Source organism: Mastigoproctus giganteus, chromosome 11 (assembly GCF_048544385.1).
Source record: "Mastigoproctus giganteus isolate SK-2022 chromosome 11, ASM4854438v1, whole genome shotgun sequence".
In the NCBI taxonomy this organism is placed as follows: Eukaryota; Metazoa; Arthropoda; class Arachnida; order Uropygi; family Thelyphonidae; genus Mastigoproctus; species Mastigoproctus giganteus.
Genome location: NC_143585.1, coordinates 38,037,811 through 38,056,402, shown reverse-complemented (window position 1 = coordinate 38,056,402; position 18,592 = coordinate 38,037,811). Strand labels below are relative to the sequence as shown.

At 37.7% G+C, this 18,592-nt stretch overlaps 1 protein-coding gene across 1 annotated transcript in view; it reads right to left on the bottom strand.

The window, feature by feature from the left end:
- The window catches only part of htt (huntingtin), a 688,215-nt gene that overhangs the window by 207,837 nt on the left and 461,786 nt on the right, over positions 1–18,592 (bottom strand). Inside the window, exons 35-36 of the mRNA XM_090385445.1 lie at positions 14,805–14,880; positions 59–312 (exon numbers count right to left, since the gene is read on the bottom strand). Coding sequence (XP_090241571.1) covers positions 59–312; positions 14,805–14,880 — 330 coding nt within the window. The remainder of the gene's footprint in view (positions 1–58; positions 313–14,804; positions 14,881–18,592) is intronic.

The following is an 18,592-nucleotide window of genomic DNA, read 5'->3' as shown; positions in this document are numbered from 1 at the left end:
GAATAAATAAGTTTTATTAATGCTTTGAACATCTTAAATTTTTTTACAAATATATTACCTCCTGGCAATTCCTGCTTTTTTAATCAACTGTATCAATTTTGTGACATCTTCTGCAGAAATCTGAGAATGAACAACATCTAGTGGTTCTGTTAACAGCAGTTCCAGTCGGTGGCATGCTAAGCTTTCACAGCTACGAGCAGCAGCTAAGTGGTGTGTAGGTAAGAATTTCTCAATAAGTAAAGTTAATAAACTGCCAGACTGCGTAGGATGAATAGCTTCCAAACAATGCAGAGTGCTTTTAACAAAACTCGGCTGTAATATAAAAAAATTAAACACATTTTTAAAACTATTTTATTTTTTCTATCAGTCTATAACATTATAGGCTTATTAAATTATTATTTAATCTTTCTGTTAAACTACTATTTTAACCAGTACCTCTCAAGAGTAAAATTAAAAAATGGAAAGAAAATTTTAAAAATTTTAAAACAGTAATTAGCATTAAAAATATCAGGTGTAAAAAAAAAAGTGGACAAAAAAAAAAAAAAACTCTTTTAAGATTTTGAAATATACATTAAACGAAACCTTCTTGCTCAAATGTTAAAATATATTCTTAATACTATGAGAGTAGACTGATAAGTAAGGTAACAAGTATTTTTAATCTAAAGCTATTATGAAATTATATCAAGATACACATCTTTGCTATTTTTTGTCATAGTCACCTTGCTCATTTGGGTATTCATAACTTTGTAAGATGGGATTATCTATACTTTTGACACACTTCATGTTGAGTGTGTATATCTGTAATGGGACCTGAACCTAGACCTCTTCCAATGAGTGAGGTGGTAAAACCACTATGCACTCAAGGAGGACTGGGCAGATTGTGATTCAGGAATGACAGTGGAGAAAATGCAACTTTCAGATGCTGCTTTAAAGTCATAAACAAATGAAAGTCTGAAGAGGACCAAGTTTGACCATTTATTAAAGGAATAATAGTGTACATATATACAGGGTGATTCAGGAGGAATAGTAAATATTTTGGGAGGTTATAGTAACAATTATTCTGAGTAAAAAAAAGTTCACATAAACATGTCCAATTCTCAATGGATATGAAGATACAACTGTTTGAAACTGGTGCACACAGCTTCCTGAATCAGATGTGACCAAGAAGCAGTTATAACTGACGCTGTTTGGTGTTAGAAGTGTTGTTAAGAATGCCGCACATCTTCACACATGCTGAATATGCCGATATGGTGTTTGTCTACGGTTTTTTGTGGTGGAAGTGCTACTGCTGCTTGTAGAGAACACCGTTGATGGTTTCCTAATCTCATATTTCTTCTGAACGTGCAAATGAACAAAATGTGAATGAAATAGAACATATTCTTCAGTCAGTAGAACATAGTCCTCCTATTAGCACATGAAGAATTTCTACACATATTGGTGTTCCACAGACAAGAGTATGGCGAACATTAAGTGAGCACGGCTTGTATACATTTCACATACAGGCAGGTTCAATACCTTCAACCAGGAGACAACACCCAGCGATTGAAATTTTGTCGGTGGGTAAATGCTAATTGCTGACTAATTCCATTAATACTGTTCAGCGATGAAGCTACTTTCACCTGTCATGGTATCAACCACACCCATAACTCTCATAGGTGGTGAGACAAAAATCCACATGCCACTGTAGAAACAAATTTTCAACATCGCTTCTCTGTAAATGTGTGGTGTCGTATCATCGACAATCAGTTGATTGGGCCTGTTGTGTTACAAAATCATCTTACATTTACATAGAATTCTGCAAAACGAACTTCCACTACTATTGGAGGATGTTCCCTTGTATACAAGGATTGGTATGTACCATGATGGAGCTCCTGCACATTATACTTGTATGGTGATACAATAGTAAAAAAGGCCTACGTGCTCTGGATTCATTACGAAAATTTATTTTGTTTCTCAGAGCAAACTAAACATAATTACAATTAATAAGCTTTCGGCTGGGAGGCAGCCTTCTTCAGATTGAATACATGAATGGCAGTTGGAATAGAGATGTGCACTGCCAGGATGGCGCGTGAGGCGCGTGGTTAATTGTTTGTTGATGTTTGTGGCTGTGACATATGGTGGTGACGTGGCCAGCGTTTGTCTATGGATAGAATTACTGCCTCTGTGATGGGGTTAACTTGGCAACCACTGTTGAACAGGAACAGTGGTTGCCATATCTAATATCTAAATCAAACTTTCCCTGAATGATGGATTGGTTGCGGTGGTCTGTTCATTGGCCACCAAGGTCTCCAGACCTCACTCTGTTAGATTTTTGTTTGTAGGGATGGATGAAAAGCACAGTATACAAAGAAAAGATGAATACAAGAGATGAATTGTTCGCTCGCATTTTGAATACTGTTGTCCTCATAAAGGAATGCAAAGACGACCTCAGAAGAACAACAAGTCATGTTACCACAAGAGTTGCAAATTGCACTGAGGTTGGCGGTGGGATTTTCGAACATTTATTGTGAACTGTAAAAAATTTGTCAATTATTTGTGTTTTGTATTATTCAAAAAGTCAATAAATATAAACCATATGTCATTTATTGTTCTTTAATACCTCTCATAATGGCTTTGTGCACGTCAGTTTCAAAGAGCTGTATCTCCGTATCCATTGAAAATTGGACACACGTTATATGAACTTTTTTACTCAGAATAATCAATACTATAACCTCCCAAAATATTTACTATTCCTCTTGAATCACCCTGTATACATAGTATTAAATACTTATTATATTATACTACTAACAAAGTTTAGCATGGAGGATGTAAAAAAATCAATGATTACTATACTGTGATGATATTGTGTTATTATTATTATTATACATATACAATGATGGGGTGATGATACATATACAATTACGTTACAAAATATAATATAATTTTAAAATACAGGAAATACATGTTATCTGATTTATAAGTACATCTTATCTGGAATATACAATACTTGAGTTATTAATTACCTGCTAAGGCTTTTACCACTTAATTAGTATAAACTGGTAAGAACTTAATACCGTGATATTCAAAGCATACCTTCTGTTTAAATACACAGAAGTGGGAGTAAATCAATATTTGTGTTTATTTACATAAACACAAATATTTACAGCCGAACAGCGTAGAGCATAGGAAACGAAACAACAGGTATGACCGTGATACAATATCATACAATGTAATACAAAATAAAAACTCAAAAGTACAATTTACTGTTTCTAGTAGTCTGACTCTTCTGTGGAAGTAGAGTGGGGTGGGTTAGGACATATCTTGACATCTATTTCTTGATGAGGTTGGGCTTCCTAAAGTCCAGTGACTCGTGCCTGGCAGAACAAGGTGCCGAAACTGTTACCTTACATCTGTATTTGTAAGTAGGAGTTTCCGAGAACTTCCATTCTGTAGGATTTGCAAGTGCAGAGCTTTCCAGGGTTGATATTGAGGTTGTTGAATAGCTGGATGGTTGGTTAGTTAGTTAGTTAGTTAGTTAGTTATTTGGGTTTTTAGGAGCATTAGCAACTAAGGCCATATTGCTCCGGGATATGTGGTGGTCATTTCCTGACCTTTCCGCATTCTCTGTATTTGGTGGTGACGGGCTCGAACCCCGTCTAATCAAGAAGCGTGTGATACGCACTGCTGCTCCTTCCCACCTGGCTACGGGGGCGCCTAGCTGGATGGTATTTGCTGGAAAGAATCTTCCGAGGCAATCCAACTGCATAAATGCAGCTTTGAGTTGCACTTCCTTATCTGCAACTCGTCTTTGTTTTTCGCCAGGTATTATTATCCACTCTTGGGCTATTATTATTATTAGCCACCATATAAGTGCAAGGAGCCGTAGACTTATGCTGCATTAGCCAAAAAAAAAAAAAAAAAAAAAAAAAAAAAAAAAAAGAAAGTTTTAACTACTTTCAAGTTACAATTTGGTGCCAACACTGATAAGTAACTCACTATTATATAGTGCCTCGTATAAAGGCCTCGTAGCATGAGGCTCTTGCCCTTAAATACTTTATAGTAACTCACTATTTTATTTTGCTTTAACTACAAAGTACAGCACACACACACACACACACACACACACACACACACACACACACACACACACACACACACACACACACACACACACACACACACACACATCATCAGTAATTCAGTCTTGTGACTGGTCAGTTCCTCTGATGAGTTGTCTCCACCTTTGTTTCTCCTGTACTGTTTTAGTTCCTCAAAAAAAAAAAAAATATATATATATATATATATATATATAACTAAAAGTAAATTTAAAATAATAAATTTATTTTTATTTTAAATTTACTTTTAGTTATATTTTAGGCATTATGTAGAGGAATATGCATTTTGCTGCCTCTGATGATTGCTTTATTTCTTTTACTACCGTTTTTAACTATATTTCATTATTCAAATATATGTGTGCATATATATATATAGATATATAATTATACATATATATTTGATCGGTATATATATAAAACAGATAATACATATAAAAATAAATTAATACATAAGCCAGAAGCATGGCAAAACTGTAGAGCGAAAATTAACATAAAAATTAAATCAACAGGGAAGGGAAAGGTAAAGGTAACAAGACAGAAGCTGTACCCGAAAGTCCCCAATTAATTTAGAGTTCAGTCCAATTAATAAAACCTTTGCTGCCTCTAATGATAGCTTAATATCTCTTTTTTTTTTTCATGCTATTACATTCTAACTTTTTAAGCCATTACTTAATTATATATATATACACACACACACCGATGAGCCAAAACATTATGACCACCTACCTAATATAATGCTGGTCCTCCATGTGCAGCCAAAACAGCTCATACCCGGCTAGGCATGGATGTTACAAGATTTCTAAATGTGTCTTGTCGTATCTGGTACCAACACGTAACTAGCAGATCCTTTAACTCCTGTAAGGTGTGTGGTTGAGATGCCGCAGATTGGAGTTAGTGTTCCAACAAAAACCACAGAAGCTCAACGGGATAGATATCTGGGGAATTTGGAGGCCAGGACAATACCTGGAAGTCTTCCTCACGTTCTGCAAACCAGTCTCGAATAATCCAGGCGGTGTGGCATGGGGCATCATCCTGCTGAAAGACGAAACCACAAGAGGGGAAGACCGTTGCCACGAAAGGGTGTACCTGATCAGCAATGATGTTTAGGTAAAGTGTATCGATGTCTAGGGGAACCAGGGGTTTCCCCCATCTCCACACTGCTTACATTTTGGATGTGCCAGTTTGCTGGGAAAGCCAGAGATTTAAAAGTGTGTGGGTATTGAATTTGTGTTATGTCATGTACCGTGATGTTTAAGTAGGTGGTAGATGTCAGAGTGCCCAGTACATGGATGACTGGACCCGGGGTATCCCAGAAGAACATCACCCAAAGCATGACACTGCTGCCACCGGCTTGTTTTCATCCCATGGTGCATCCAGGTGCCATCACTCCCCCAGGTGAATGATGCACATGTACGCGGCTGTCCACAATGTGCAACAGGAAATTATTATTATTATTATTATTAGCCATATGGTGCAAGGAAGCCTGAGGCTTATGCTGCACCAGCCAAAAAAAAAAAAAAAAAAAAATTCCCATGTCACTCTGAGAGAGAGAGAGAGAGAGAGAAGGGAATCACCAAGAAAGCAAGAAAGAAAAGAATGATCATATCCAGCTCAGGACCCTGGGTTTGCCAAGCCCATACTCACAAGATGTGAGTATGGGCTTGGCAAATTCCCGAGGGAAATAAGATTCATCGGATCAGATGACCTTCTTCCAATCACTCAAGGTCCAGATTCAATGCTCGCTTGCCCATTGTAGGCACTGTCGCCGGTGAACCGTGGTTAGCATGGGCACTCGGAGCAGCCTGCGACTACGCAGCCCCATTTTCAGCAGGTTTCGATGTACTGTATGTTGTGACACATTAATCCCGTCACCAGCATTCCAATTACCGGCGAGTTGCACCACAGTCGCTCTTCTGTTGCCATGTACCATCTGAGAGAGCCTTTACTCACCTCGAACATCGATGAGCCGTGTTCATCCAACACCTTGCGGGCAGTTTGTGGGGTTCCCCTCCTCGGACCACTTTCGGTAGGTACTAAACATGGCTGACCATGAGCAACTCACCAGCCGTGGCGTTTTGGATATGCACCGATCCAGTTGCCTGGCCATTACAATTTGGCCTTTGTCAAACTCGCTAAAGTCTGCTTCCTTTCCCATCTGAAGAACAAGAGTAACACTGATTACCAGAGCTCAATATCAGATTTTTTATACCGTGTCCTGACCTGCACAAGCACCACAGTCCACCTGCAATTCTTTCGATTTGCATAACGACTCGCTAGTCAATGTTTTGGATCATCGGTGTGTATATTAGCATTATAGAGGCATATGATGCAAGAAAGCAAGCTTATGCAGCTTCAGCCAAAATAAAAAAAAAAAAAAAAAACAGCTCCCAATTCACCCCTCCGTTCGTTTCAAATACCAGTCCAGCTCAGACTTAAATTTATTTAGGCTATCAACTTCCACAACAAAGGATGGAAGTCTGTTCCATCAACCAACTATCCGGTGGCTAAAGGCAAACTTCCGCACATCTATCCTACATCTGTCTTTCCTCAATTTGAATTTATGCCCTCTCAGGTGATTATTCTGAGCAAGAGGAAGAATCCCATCAGCACTGAGCATGCTCAAACTATTCAAGGTTTTATACACCTCAATCAGATCACTTCGCAGGTGCCTAGTCTCAAGTAATTTGCAAAATTTAAGCATTTCTTCGTAAGAGCAACCCTTTGTTCCATTCACTAATCTTGTTTCCATTCTCTGTACTCGTTCCAACAGCTCTACATCCATCTTAAAACGAGGCCTCCTGATCCGTTTCCAGTACTCAAGGAGTGGCCTGACCATTGCCTACAGGGGAATAATCACCTCCTTATCCCTGCGAGAAAAATTCCTGTATATCACTGAGAAGACACTATGAGCGACTCTTACAGACCATCTGCACTGCTCAGAAAACTTCATATCTGCCTGCACAATTACCCCCTGGTCCTTTTCGTTCTCTACCACTGTCAGTGTAGTACCATAGAGTTGATACGTCACTCTGGGGTTACTGCTTTCCATATGTAGTAGTTTATTTACATTTGTGAAGGTTAAACTTTATTTGCCACCTCTCAGCCCATCAGCTCAACTTTTCTAGATCTTGTTGCAGCAGCGTATAGTCATTAGTGTCCTTAACAACCCTGCCAACCTTCATATCGTCTGCAAACTTGGACATTAAGCTTTATATACCGTCATCAATATCATTTATAAATACAGAAAACAACAATTGACCCAACACTGAACCCTGAGGGACTCCACTAATAACATTAGTCCACGATGAGCAGTGCCCATTGATTACCACTATCTGTCTTCTACTACTCAACCATCCCTTTATCCTTAGCAGCAATTTGTCTCCAATGCCACACTGCTCCAATTTGTTCAGCAGTCTTCCATGTGCAACAGTATCAAAAGCCTTTCTAAGATCCAAATATATGATATCAAAGTTATTCCAGGCATCCTGTTCCTTTGTGACTAGATCATAGTATCCAATTAAACTGGTCAGACAAGACTTTCCCTTAACAAACCCATACTGTGTCTGAGCTATAACTGAAGCCTTGTCTAGATGATCCTGCAGTGCTTCTTTAACCATTTTCCTGGAACAGAAGTTAAACTAACAGGTCTATATTTACTTGGTTCGCCCTTTGATTGATCGTCCTTTTTAAATTGGGGTCACATTTGCACATCTCCAGTCCATGGGTACCTCCCCTGAGTCCAAAGAAGCTCTCATATTTATGCTAAGGGTTTGCTTACTTCCTTTGCTGCCTCCTTTAATATAACTGGATAGATCTCATACACCCCAGGTGCCTTTTTTATGTTTATCTTCAACAATTTCTCCTCCACATTCCTCTCAATTACTACAAAATCATCTAGCTCACTGCTAGAGTTTAAGTCACATCTGGCGTTCCGCTCACTGAATAACTCCTCATGGGGGAATGTAGATGCAAAATACTCATTTAGTTTGTTAGCCACCTGAGCAGGATCATCAACAGTGAACCATCAATATCCAGTGGACCAATTTGATTCATCCCTTTCCTTCCAGAGTTTACAAAGGTAAAGAACTCTTTGTTTTTCTTTGCATCCTTTGCCAAGGATTTCTCATAATCTGCCTTTGACTGCCTAATCTCCTTTGTGACTTGGTTACAGAAAAGCTTATATCTATCATAGGCTTCCATGTCACCCATTAATTTATATATTATCCCATGCATTTTTCTTCTCTGCCATATGTCTCATTAGTTCATCTGGCATCCATTTAGGCCTAAACCTTGAACAATATTTCTTAGTTGGTATGAAAAGCCTAGTAGCTTCCAAGATTATTTCTTTGAATGCTTCTCATTTTGAATTTGCTATTGGTTAAATCATCAGTTGGTACCACCATATAGAATTTAAATACTGTCTGAGACCACCATAGTCACTTTTCGAAAGTAAAAACCCTTCCCTTTACCCCTGATGGTAGTTACCTCTTTGAGTAAATCCCACTTCAACACACTATGTTCACTGCCACCTAGTGGTTCCTTTATCTGCAGATTCTTAATGCAAGAAGAATCACTACTGATAATCAGATAAAGAGTATTACTCCCTCTAGTTGCCTCCTGAACATGCTGATGTAGAAAACAATTATCCAATAAATCCACAAAAGCCTTGCTAGTGTGTGAGTGACCAACCCACAAATTCCAGTCAATATTCAGTCAACAAGTTGCCCTTGCTACCTGGGAGTCTAAAATGCTGATGGAACTGATATTTGGGTGACACATAAGTCAAGTGTACCCAATTTCGGTGAAGTCCGGACAGTCTGTGATAGCCAAATCCTCTGTTTGCACCTTCACGATGGTGGGACTGTTAGTAATTCTGGGTATAACCTTCATGCACAAGTACATGGTGGGTGAATACCCAGGTGTAAACCAATGTAAGCAGGGGTCGAGGTGTGGCGTCCATACCACATGGAGGAATGCTGTCCCCTCTATGTTACCAGGCTAGGTGGTAGTACTAGGTGGTAGATGACTCTCATCAACTGGTGCAATACCACCACTTTGCTTATTGGAGGCTTGAAGTGGTGGAACCCATGTTTAGTCTCTAGAGCCAAGTTTCAGTCAACCCTTCCCCATCTCTTCCATCATGCAGTATGATTGATAACTTTTGAGGTTATGATGAACATCGTGGCGAGATCCAATATTCCTTACATTTCGAGGGTACAGTTCTAAAACGGTGTTCACAGGCCGGCCGCTAGTTAGTACACCGGACCGAACCTATTGGAAACTCACTAGGAGACTTTCAGATCAGCTAGTGTATAATCTTGCTACCTTTACTCTGCCAGATAGTGACTGGAGGGAGTTCAAGTAGTGTGTATGTGGGGGGGCATTGTCGAAACCACGTTATGTCAAGGATCTGGGTATATTCTTACCATGTGTACGCCATATCCAAAAATTTCATTACTTCATACAGCATGTCCCACCCACTTTTTCTTACTATTGAATACACCACGAATTGTCAATCTAATAGAGCAAGCTTATCTGCGAAAAGATCTAAACCTCTCAAACACTTTCTAATTCATTTCACAAATATACGTGGTCTCAATTCTAATCTCAACGATGTCCATTTCCACATGCAGTCTGCCAAACCCCATGTACTTTTTCTGACAGAATCTCAGTTATCGGTTGATTCAACTACTGCTCATCTCAGATGCCCAAATTATTCATTGTATGATTCCTTTCGCCACAAAGGTGGTACTTGTGCATATGTCCATTATGATATTCCCTGTCAGAGACTTGACAATTTGGAATCACCTCTCTTCAATCTTCTCCGGCTTAAAATCTCTCTTCCTCATTGTGTAAAATTCATCTGTTATCTCTATCGTTCTCCCAACTCCACTAATCACTTGGAGCTCTTTGCAACTTGACTTTCTCCAGTCCAACTTTCCTAACAGTGAGGTAATTTTCCTTGGTGATTTTAATGTTTATTAGTAATTTTTATTATTAGTAATAAAATGTTTATTAGTAATCATTAATAATTTTTGCAATTACTAATGACCATGCACAGATTGTTGATTTACCTACAAGAATACCAGACAATCCTAATCACACAGCCAACACGATTCATCTGTTTCTCACAAACAACCCTTCTAAGTACACGGTCGAAGTGAGAGGTCCTTTAGGCGCTTCAGATCACAACTTGGTGATTGTCTCTTTTCCAATGGAGCCTTTATCTCATGGCTATTCCCAACCTCGTGTTGTTTGGCATTACAAGAATGCAAAATGGGATGACTTGCGAGATTTCTTCTCTTCTTTTCCTTGGTCGGATTACTGTTTCAAAACTTCTGATGTCAACACTTGCTCAGATCGTGTCAGTGAAATTATTCTTGCAGGAATGGAATCCTTTATCCCACACTCCACTTTAAAATCTCGTCCTTTATCTAAACCTTGGTTTTCCAATAAATGTGCTAAGGCTGTTCAAGAGAAGAACGTTGCATATTGTAATTGGCCTGTGTCTAATTCTTTAGTTTAATTTTCTGCCTACACCAAAGCTCTCAACAATTGTAAAGCAGTTATTAATCAGTCCAAACTAGGGTTTGAACAGGCTAAGAGTAGAAAACTTGCTTCTTGCCCTAATGGTAGCCGAGCATTGTGGTCTCTTGCCAAAGCTATTGGCCGCAACTTTTGCCCATCTCTGCTCCCACCTCTTGTCCAAACCAGATGGTTCTGTTGTCACTTCAGCCAAGGATAAAGCTGACCTGCTAGCATCCCATTTTTCTTCCAGCTCGTGTATTAATGATCTTGGTAAAACACCTTCCACCATTCCGAACACGCTCCATTCAATGACTCCTGTGGTCTTCTGTCAAAAGGATGTCAGAAGGATTTTGATGAATCTTGATGCTAGAAAGCTCCAGGTCCCAATGATATTTGTCCACTTGATCTCAAAACCTGTTCTTCTGAACTTACTTCTATTCTTTGCCTCCTTTTTTCACTTTCTTATTCGAAAGTTGTTTTTAATTTTGCATGGAAATTTGCTCATATCCAGCCAGTTCCTAAAAAGGGTGACAAATCCCTCCCATCCAATTATCGTCCCATTGCAATTACTTCTACTCTTTCTAAAGTAATGGAGAAATCAATTAACCGCCAATTCTTAAACTACCTAGAAACCTTCCATCTGATCAATGATCGCCAGAATGGATTCCGTCAGTGTCGATCCACTGGTGATATTCTGGCTTATAGTTACCCATTTAGGGATAATTCAATGGAAAGGTTCGGTGAAACACAAGTAGTTGCTCTTGACATCTCAAAGGCTTTCGATCGTGTTTGGCATAAAGGTCTTCTAAACAACCTTCCATCATATGGTTTGCCAACTGTTTTTTGTAATTGGTTATCCACTTTTCTCTCTGGTTGCTCACTGAGGGTGATGGTAGATGGCTCTCTGTCTTCTAACTTCTCCACTAATGCCGGTGTCCCCCAAGGTTCAGTCCTTTCCCCCACTCTGTTCCTCTTGAATATTAATGACCTTCTTCCATCGACTGGAAATCCTATCCATAGTTTTGCCGATGATAGCACATTGCATTCCACTTTCCATTTTGGAGAAACCTACCCTGCTCAATCAGCTTCAAATTCCTTAAATGCCGATCTTGAGGTAATTCTACATTGGGGCAAAGACAACTTAGTTGATTTCAATCCTTCTAAAACTCAATCTTGTTTAATATCTCACAAAAAGGATTCTTCTGCTCCTATGCTTATCTTTGGTGACACTCCGATTTCTAGGCAAGTTGATATATATGTCTTTTGGGGATTACCCTGACTTCTAATCACTCTTGGCACAAGCACATTACAAATATTGCTTCCTCTGCATCTAAAAAACTTGGTTTTTTTCTTTCGCTCTCGGCATTACTTGTATTCCAAACAGCTGTTCACTCTGTACAAATGGCAAATCCGCCCTATCATGGAATATTGTTCGCACATCTGAGGTGGTGCCCCCAAAACCTCTCTCAGGCTTTTAGATTCCATTCTGAAGAGGTCAGTTAGGTTAATTAATGACTCATCTCTAACATAGTCTCTCCACTCGCTGTCTCATAGACGTACTGTTTCTGCAGAATGCTTTTTCTACAGATACTTCCATTGGCACTGTTCTTCTGAATTGGCTTCTATAATTCCCATTTTCTCTTAAAGTCTACAGAAGTTCAAGTCAAATGTTAACAAATATCTTCTCTGATCTTCTCAACCTCCAACCCAAGCACTGTACTAAGTACTATAGGTTCTAATACCTCTCGTGTTTGGGGTTTTCATAAAAAAAAAAAAAAAAAACCCAGAAAATATATAAAAAAAGCACAAAAGATGAAGGCACGTTAAAAGGCTACAATCCCTGCGCTATAGCCTATTTAGCCATTTAATTAAGGTGGCTCTGGTTGCATAGCCAGTTTTATTAATAATCTTTATCTTGTGGAAAAAACAATAGTCATGCTTCTTGTGAGTTCTTGATGATGAACTCATAAGAAGCATGATGAATAGTACTGATTCAGTAATAACGTCCTAAATGGCAACACTGGAAGTGACATGCATAGCCATATACTCAGTTAAGTTTCTGAGTGACTATCAAGTGGAAAGACCCACAGAAATAAGAATAAGGCAGGCCAAAAGATGATGCTCATGCTATAAGCAAAAATAGCAAGGTAGTAAAATGCTAGACAGCAGGTATTCACTTCAAGTGCCACATGCCAAACATTTCTATTTGTAGTGGTATGTTAAATTTCAATATACACTGTTTATCAATGATGGCTGCATATGGGTGTGAAGGAAACGCACAGGCCTATGGATCCAAGGTGCATATGCCTCCAAGTAAAGACCTCTGATGGTGGTCTAGTGAAGACAATGTTTTTATACTGTAATGGTCCTCTCATTAAAAGTCTCTGACAACTGCATTGTGGTTCTTCTATGGTTAATGCAGTCCATTCCAGTTATTTGGGACACATCGTGACTTAATTGGGGCAGCCGATTAAGCGGCTGCCCCAATTATCCGAAGTTTCATGTAAATAGTTAAAAAATACAATGTAACCCCCCCCTTTACAACTGGTTCACTGTACAATCAAATCACGTTACAACGAAATCACCATAGCAAAGTACCGTTCACTATACAACGTGTAGTAAGCACCAGTCATTGTGATCACGTTTGTGAATTGAATTTTAATTCTATTAAACAGCGATTCTAATTAGAGAAAATAGGAGGAATATTATCCACAGGCTATAAAAGCAAAGATATATTAAGCACAAATTTACCCTTTATTACCTTACCAATTAAAAAATTAAATGATACGTGAAAATCGGAAGATATACGTGATAATCGGAACAATTAATACGTACTGTAATATGTACATACGAACTAGTTGACATTTCTGTTCACTGACATTTGTGGGTGGGGGTTAAAATTTAAAACAGTAAAAAGATAAGTAATGAATAACAAAGAACACGGCGCACATAAATTGCAAGTAACACAATACGCGCAAGTGAGAACGGAGTAACGAGTTACCAAGCTTTAAAAACAGGAATGAAGAGACGATCTGAAAATTAATTTTTTTATATGATTGAAGATTTCATGGAAGTGTAAACACATTTCACCATAATAATTCACAGAATTCCAGCTGTCGGTATTATTGCAAATTCAGTAAAATCGAGTTTGCTGTCCGTTTATGATAGATTTTACTAACAGAAAAGCCCAATAAACAGGTGACTGCTAATTGTTTTTATTGTTTTATGGTTGTGACATCCAGAATTTCGACTGAACCACGTGGTACCGTCGGAGACAATCGTAGGGTAATCTCCAGTGCTGCGGTCTCCTGCCCCGATTAAATGGCATGCTGTCCCAATTAAGCGAAGTAAATCCTGGCTATTTTCTCGATTGGTTTCTGTTTTTTAAGATTTGCCCCAAATAAACGGCTGCCCCGATTAACTGGTGGCCCAAATAACCGGAATACACTGTATTATATACAGATGATAACAGAATGCTGCAAGATGATTAGTCAGCAAAAAAAAAAAAAAAAAAAAAAATCTTCATTATGTGTCCATTCCCCTCTAATAATTTGTCAAATTGCTCCTTAAATTTATTTAAGTACCCATTTCCACAACATGATATTTGTATGAAAGTTTACACCAACAATCAACTATCTGCTGGCTGAAAGCAAATTTCAACATATCTATTCTGCAACCATCCTTCCTCAATTTAAGTTTTTATGTATGTTGTCTGAGCATGAGTAAGAATGCCATCAAAATTTAGTTTAAATAATCTATTCAAAGTCTCACTCAGATCTCTTTTTAGGTGCCTAGTTTCCATGATAATGCCAATAGAATGCTAAATTTTATTACCATTCTATTGGCATTATCATTTACCATTCTACTGCAGGATGAATATAACCAAAACTTGTAGAACCACTTAAAGAAACAGCACAGCTGCCATTCAATCAGAGTGAGCACAGCTACCATTCAATCAGAAATTTAAGGATATACTTTCACAGAAAAGGGCTAACATCACCAGTGCATAACTTGGAGAATCAATACCAAGAAGGACTGATGCTTCATGTAAAGCAGTAAATGCTTCATGTGCCAGTAAAGGAAGAACTTGCTGTCAACTGCATTCTCTAAATTTTGGTAGGTGAGCATATTAATAAGCAAAACAAGTTTCTGGAATAATCAGCAATAAAGTTTATTACTTACTTTGGAAAGATTTTCACAACGTGCATTAATGGCTTGAATGAACAACCCACTAGCTGCTGGATTGCGATGTATAGCACTATAAAATAATATTTAATTCTGATTAATCTTGACAGTTGTAGATCAGGTGGAGGAAACTATTCGCAAATGCTAAAATGTTATTTTAGTATAGAAAAAAAATAAATTAAAAAAAATTAATTACATGATTTATTCTTTAAAGTTATACACTGGCCAGGAGTGATGTATAATATAGACAATAATACTATGCGCAGACATGTTTATGCTAGAGGTGCCAATCTCTTAATTTTTATGGCATCATTTTACAAAATATTAATCAATATAACTCAAAAGGACTTAAGTGACTAGAAGTACTGTTTAATGATATAAAGCATTACATAAAAAGTCATATAAAAAATTCATTGATACTTAGTTGCATGCAATTTGAGACTCTCCAATATGCAGAATCAGAGCAAAGCCCAGCAAGATCTACCTCAGCTTCTTAGCTGATTTATAGTTTTGATAAAAAAAAAAAAAAAGGTACTTTTTTTTTTTGTTTTTTTGTTTTAAATCGTGTAAGGCCTGGTGCAGCCTCATCAATTGTAAATGCTTAATGCCTGTATCTGGAAATATGCTGCAGTGTGTACAATCACACAAATCTGCCATTCTTTAAATTTATAATTTTTCTGTTTTGTTTTTAATTTGCATCCATTAAAAGAACAAGTAAAATCTCTTCAAAAATAAGTAAAATAAGAATTTATATTCTCTGAAAATGTCTTATTGCATTTTTATAGAATGGACATATCAACTTTTCACTCCATTTTTATGATATTTGGCAAACACGGTTGCCAATTATTCACAAATCATGATGGACAATATGCTAGTGAACCTTAGTTTCAACTACAATGCCATATAGGGAAGAATTCTATCCTGCAACTTGTGACATCCTTTCTACTTGCCTCAAATCATTTTGAAAATTTAGTATATCTATAAATAATCATTTATATTCTATTTATATATATTTTGTTTTTTGATTTCCCCTTTAAGCATAATACTACTGAAATTGAACTCTAAGAATTTTCTTCAAAACAGAGTTTGTAAAATCCAGACAGTAATCTAATTTATCAACTAGATAACAGTCAGAAAGCAGACACTAATTTTAAATGAGAATAATGCCATATTATCATTGTGTAACTTGATATTATAAAAATATTGCATTGCAATGATAATATGGCATTATATGATAATGCCACATTATCATTGTGAACTACATAATAGTATTAGCCATATAGTGCAAGGAGGCCACAGACATTTGCTGCACCAGCCAAAAATAAACAAATAATAATAAAACATATAAATAATTTTCTTCGTGTAGGAACATGCCGGCAGACTTTTAAATTTCTAAGCACTCAGCCTCAACTAATGCACAGTGGTAATGTATAAAATTAACAATTCACTAGCTAAAAGAAAAATTCCCACAACCAGTCTAAATCTCTTTTCAAGTAATTTGAATTTACAGCTTCTAGTTTTGGAAACATTTATAACAGTGAAATTTCAACCTCATTACTTTTATTTTCTCCTCTCAGGGCTTTATACACCTCAATTAAGTCTCTTCCAATGGGCCTAGTTACCAAGCTCTGTAGCGTACATATTCAGTCTTTCCTCATATGGTCATCCTTTTTACAATCTCACCAGGCATACTGCCCATCTTTGGACCCTTTCAAGAAGCTCAATGTCTTTTTTTTTAGATTTAACACAGTATTCCAAGTGCAGTCTTACAATTATCTTATATAGTTGGATTATGACTTCCCTATCTCCACAAGCAAATGTTCAATAAATCAACAACAGTTCACCAGGATAACAGTCTACACTGCTTGCAGAACTTCAAGTCTGCCCACATCATGACTCCCAAATCCCTTTCTTCCTCTACTGTTTTTAATTCAACCCCACCAGAGTATAAATTAGTTTGGGGTTGCTATTTCTCGAGTGTAACCTGCATTAAAACACAGTTGTACTTTTTCTGACTATCCTTGAAGGCTATCAAAGTTATATTGAAGTAGCATTGCATGGTGCTGATTATTAACCACTCTCCCAATATATAAATACAGACTTACTAATACAAATTATGAGTCTTAAAACAAAAGGAAAACTAACTCTAATTAAAATAAGAGGCTTTTTCCTACATCCAACTCATGCATGATACTGCTATTCTTGTTTTGTAGTAGTCTCAGAGAAGAGATTGCTATTTAAATTGGAACATATTGGGATCACATGTAAGATCCTTAAATGCATTATAGAATGATTATGTGACAGGAGGAATGGGTTGTAATTAATTGTTACTTTCCTGAATTGGCCAGGATTAGAAGTGAGATTCCTCAGGGGATCAGGAGATGAACTGCTCGTTTCTGATTTCCTTAAATAACATTGATGAAGGGATAGTGCATAATGACAAAATATGCAAATGATGTGAAGATTGGGAGAGAGATTAATGATGAGAATCAAACAATATTCCTTCAGGATGATTGAGATAAGCTTCACAGATGGTCAGATAAGTGGCAACTAAATTTCAATGCTCAAAATCAAGGTTATACAGTTAGCATTAGTATTAGTAAGGATAGATGATGCAAGAAAGCAAGCTTATATAGCATCAGCCAAATAAAATAAAAAATTAAATAAATAAAAAAACACCCCCCCCTTCTCATTTCATCCATTCACTTGCTCCAAATGTTTGTCTAGTTCTACTTTGAATCTGCTTAAGCTATCAACTTCTACAACAGCAGATGGAAGTTTGTTCCAGCAATCAACCAGACACTATAATTTGCAAAACTTAAGCCTTTCTTTGTAAGAGCAACCCTTTGTTGCTCATTCCAACAGCTCTACATCCTTCTTAAAATGAGGCCTACAGACCTGCATACAGTACTCAAGGTGTGGCCTGACCATTGCCTTATACAAAGGGATAATCACCTCCTTATCCCTGCTAGAAATATTCCTATTATCATTCACAAGACACCATGAGCTACTCTTTGCAGACTGCCTGCACTGCTCAGAAAACTTCATATCTGCCTGCACAATTACTCCCAGTTCCTTTTCACTCTACCACTGTCAGTGTAGTACCACACAATTGATACGTTACTCTGGAGTTACTGCTTCCCATATGCAGTACTTTATTTGTCAATATTAAACTTCAGTTGCCACCTCTCAGCCCATCTGCTCAACTTTTCTAGATTCTGTTGCAGCAGCAGCAGCAGCAGCAGCGTACTGTCATTAGTGTCCTTAACAACCCTGCCAACCTTCATACCATCTGCAAACATGCACACTAAGCCTGATATACACCATCATCAATATCATTTATAAATATAGAAAACAACAATGGACCCAACACTGAACCCTGAGGGACTCCACTAATAACATTAGTTCATGATGAGCTATCACTTTCTGTTTATTCATTGATTACCACTATCTGTCTTCTACCACTCAACCATCCCTTTATCCTTAGCATTAGCATTAGTAGAGGCATTTGATGCAAGAAAGCAAGCTTATGCAGCATCAGCCAAAAAAAACCCCACTTCCACTTCACCCCTCTGTTCGTTCAAAATATATGTCCAGCTGGGCCTTAAACTTATTTAGGCTATCAACCTCCACGACAAGGGATGGAAGTCTGTTCCACCAACCAACCACCCGCTGGCTAAAGGCAATTTTCCGCACGTCTATCCTACATCTGTCTTTCCTCAATTTGAATTTATGCCCTCTCAGGTGATTATTCTGAGCTAGAGGAAGAATCCCATCAGCATTGA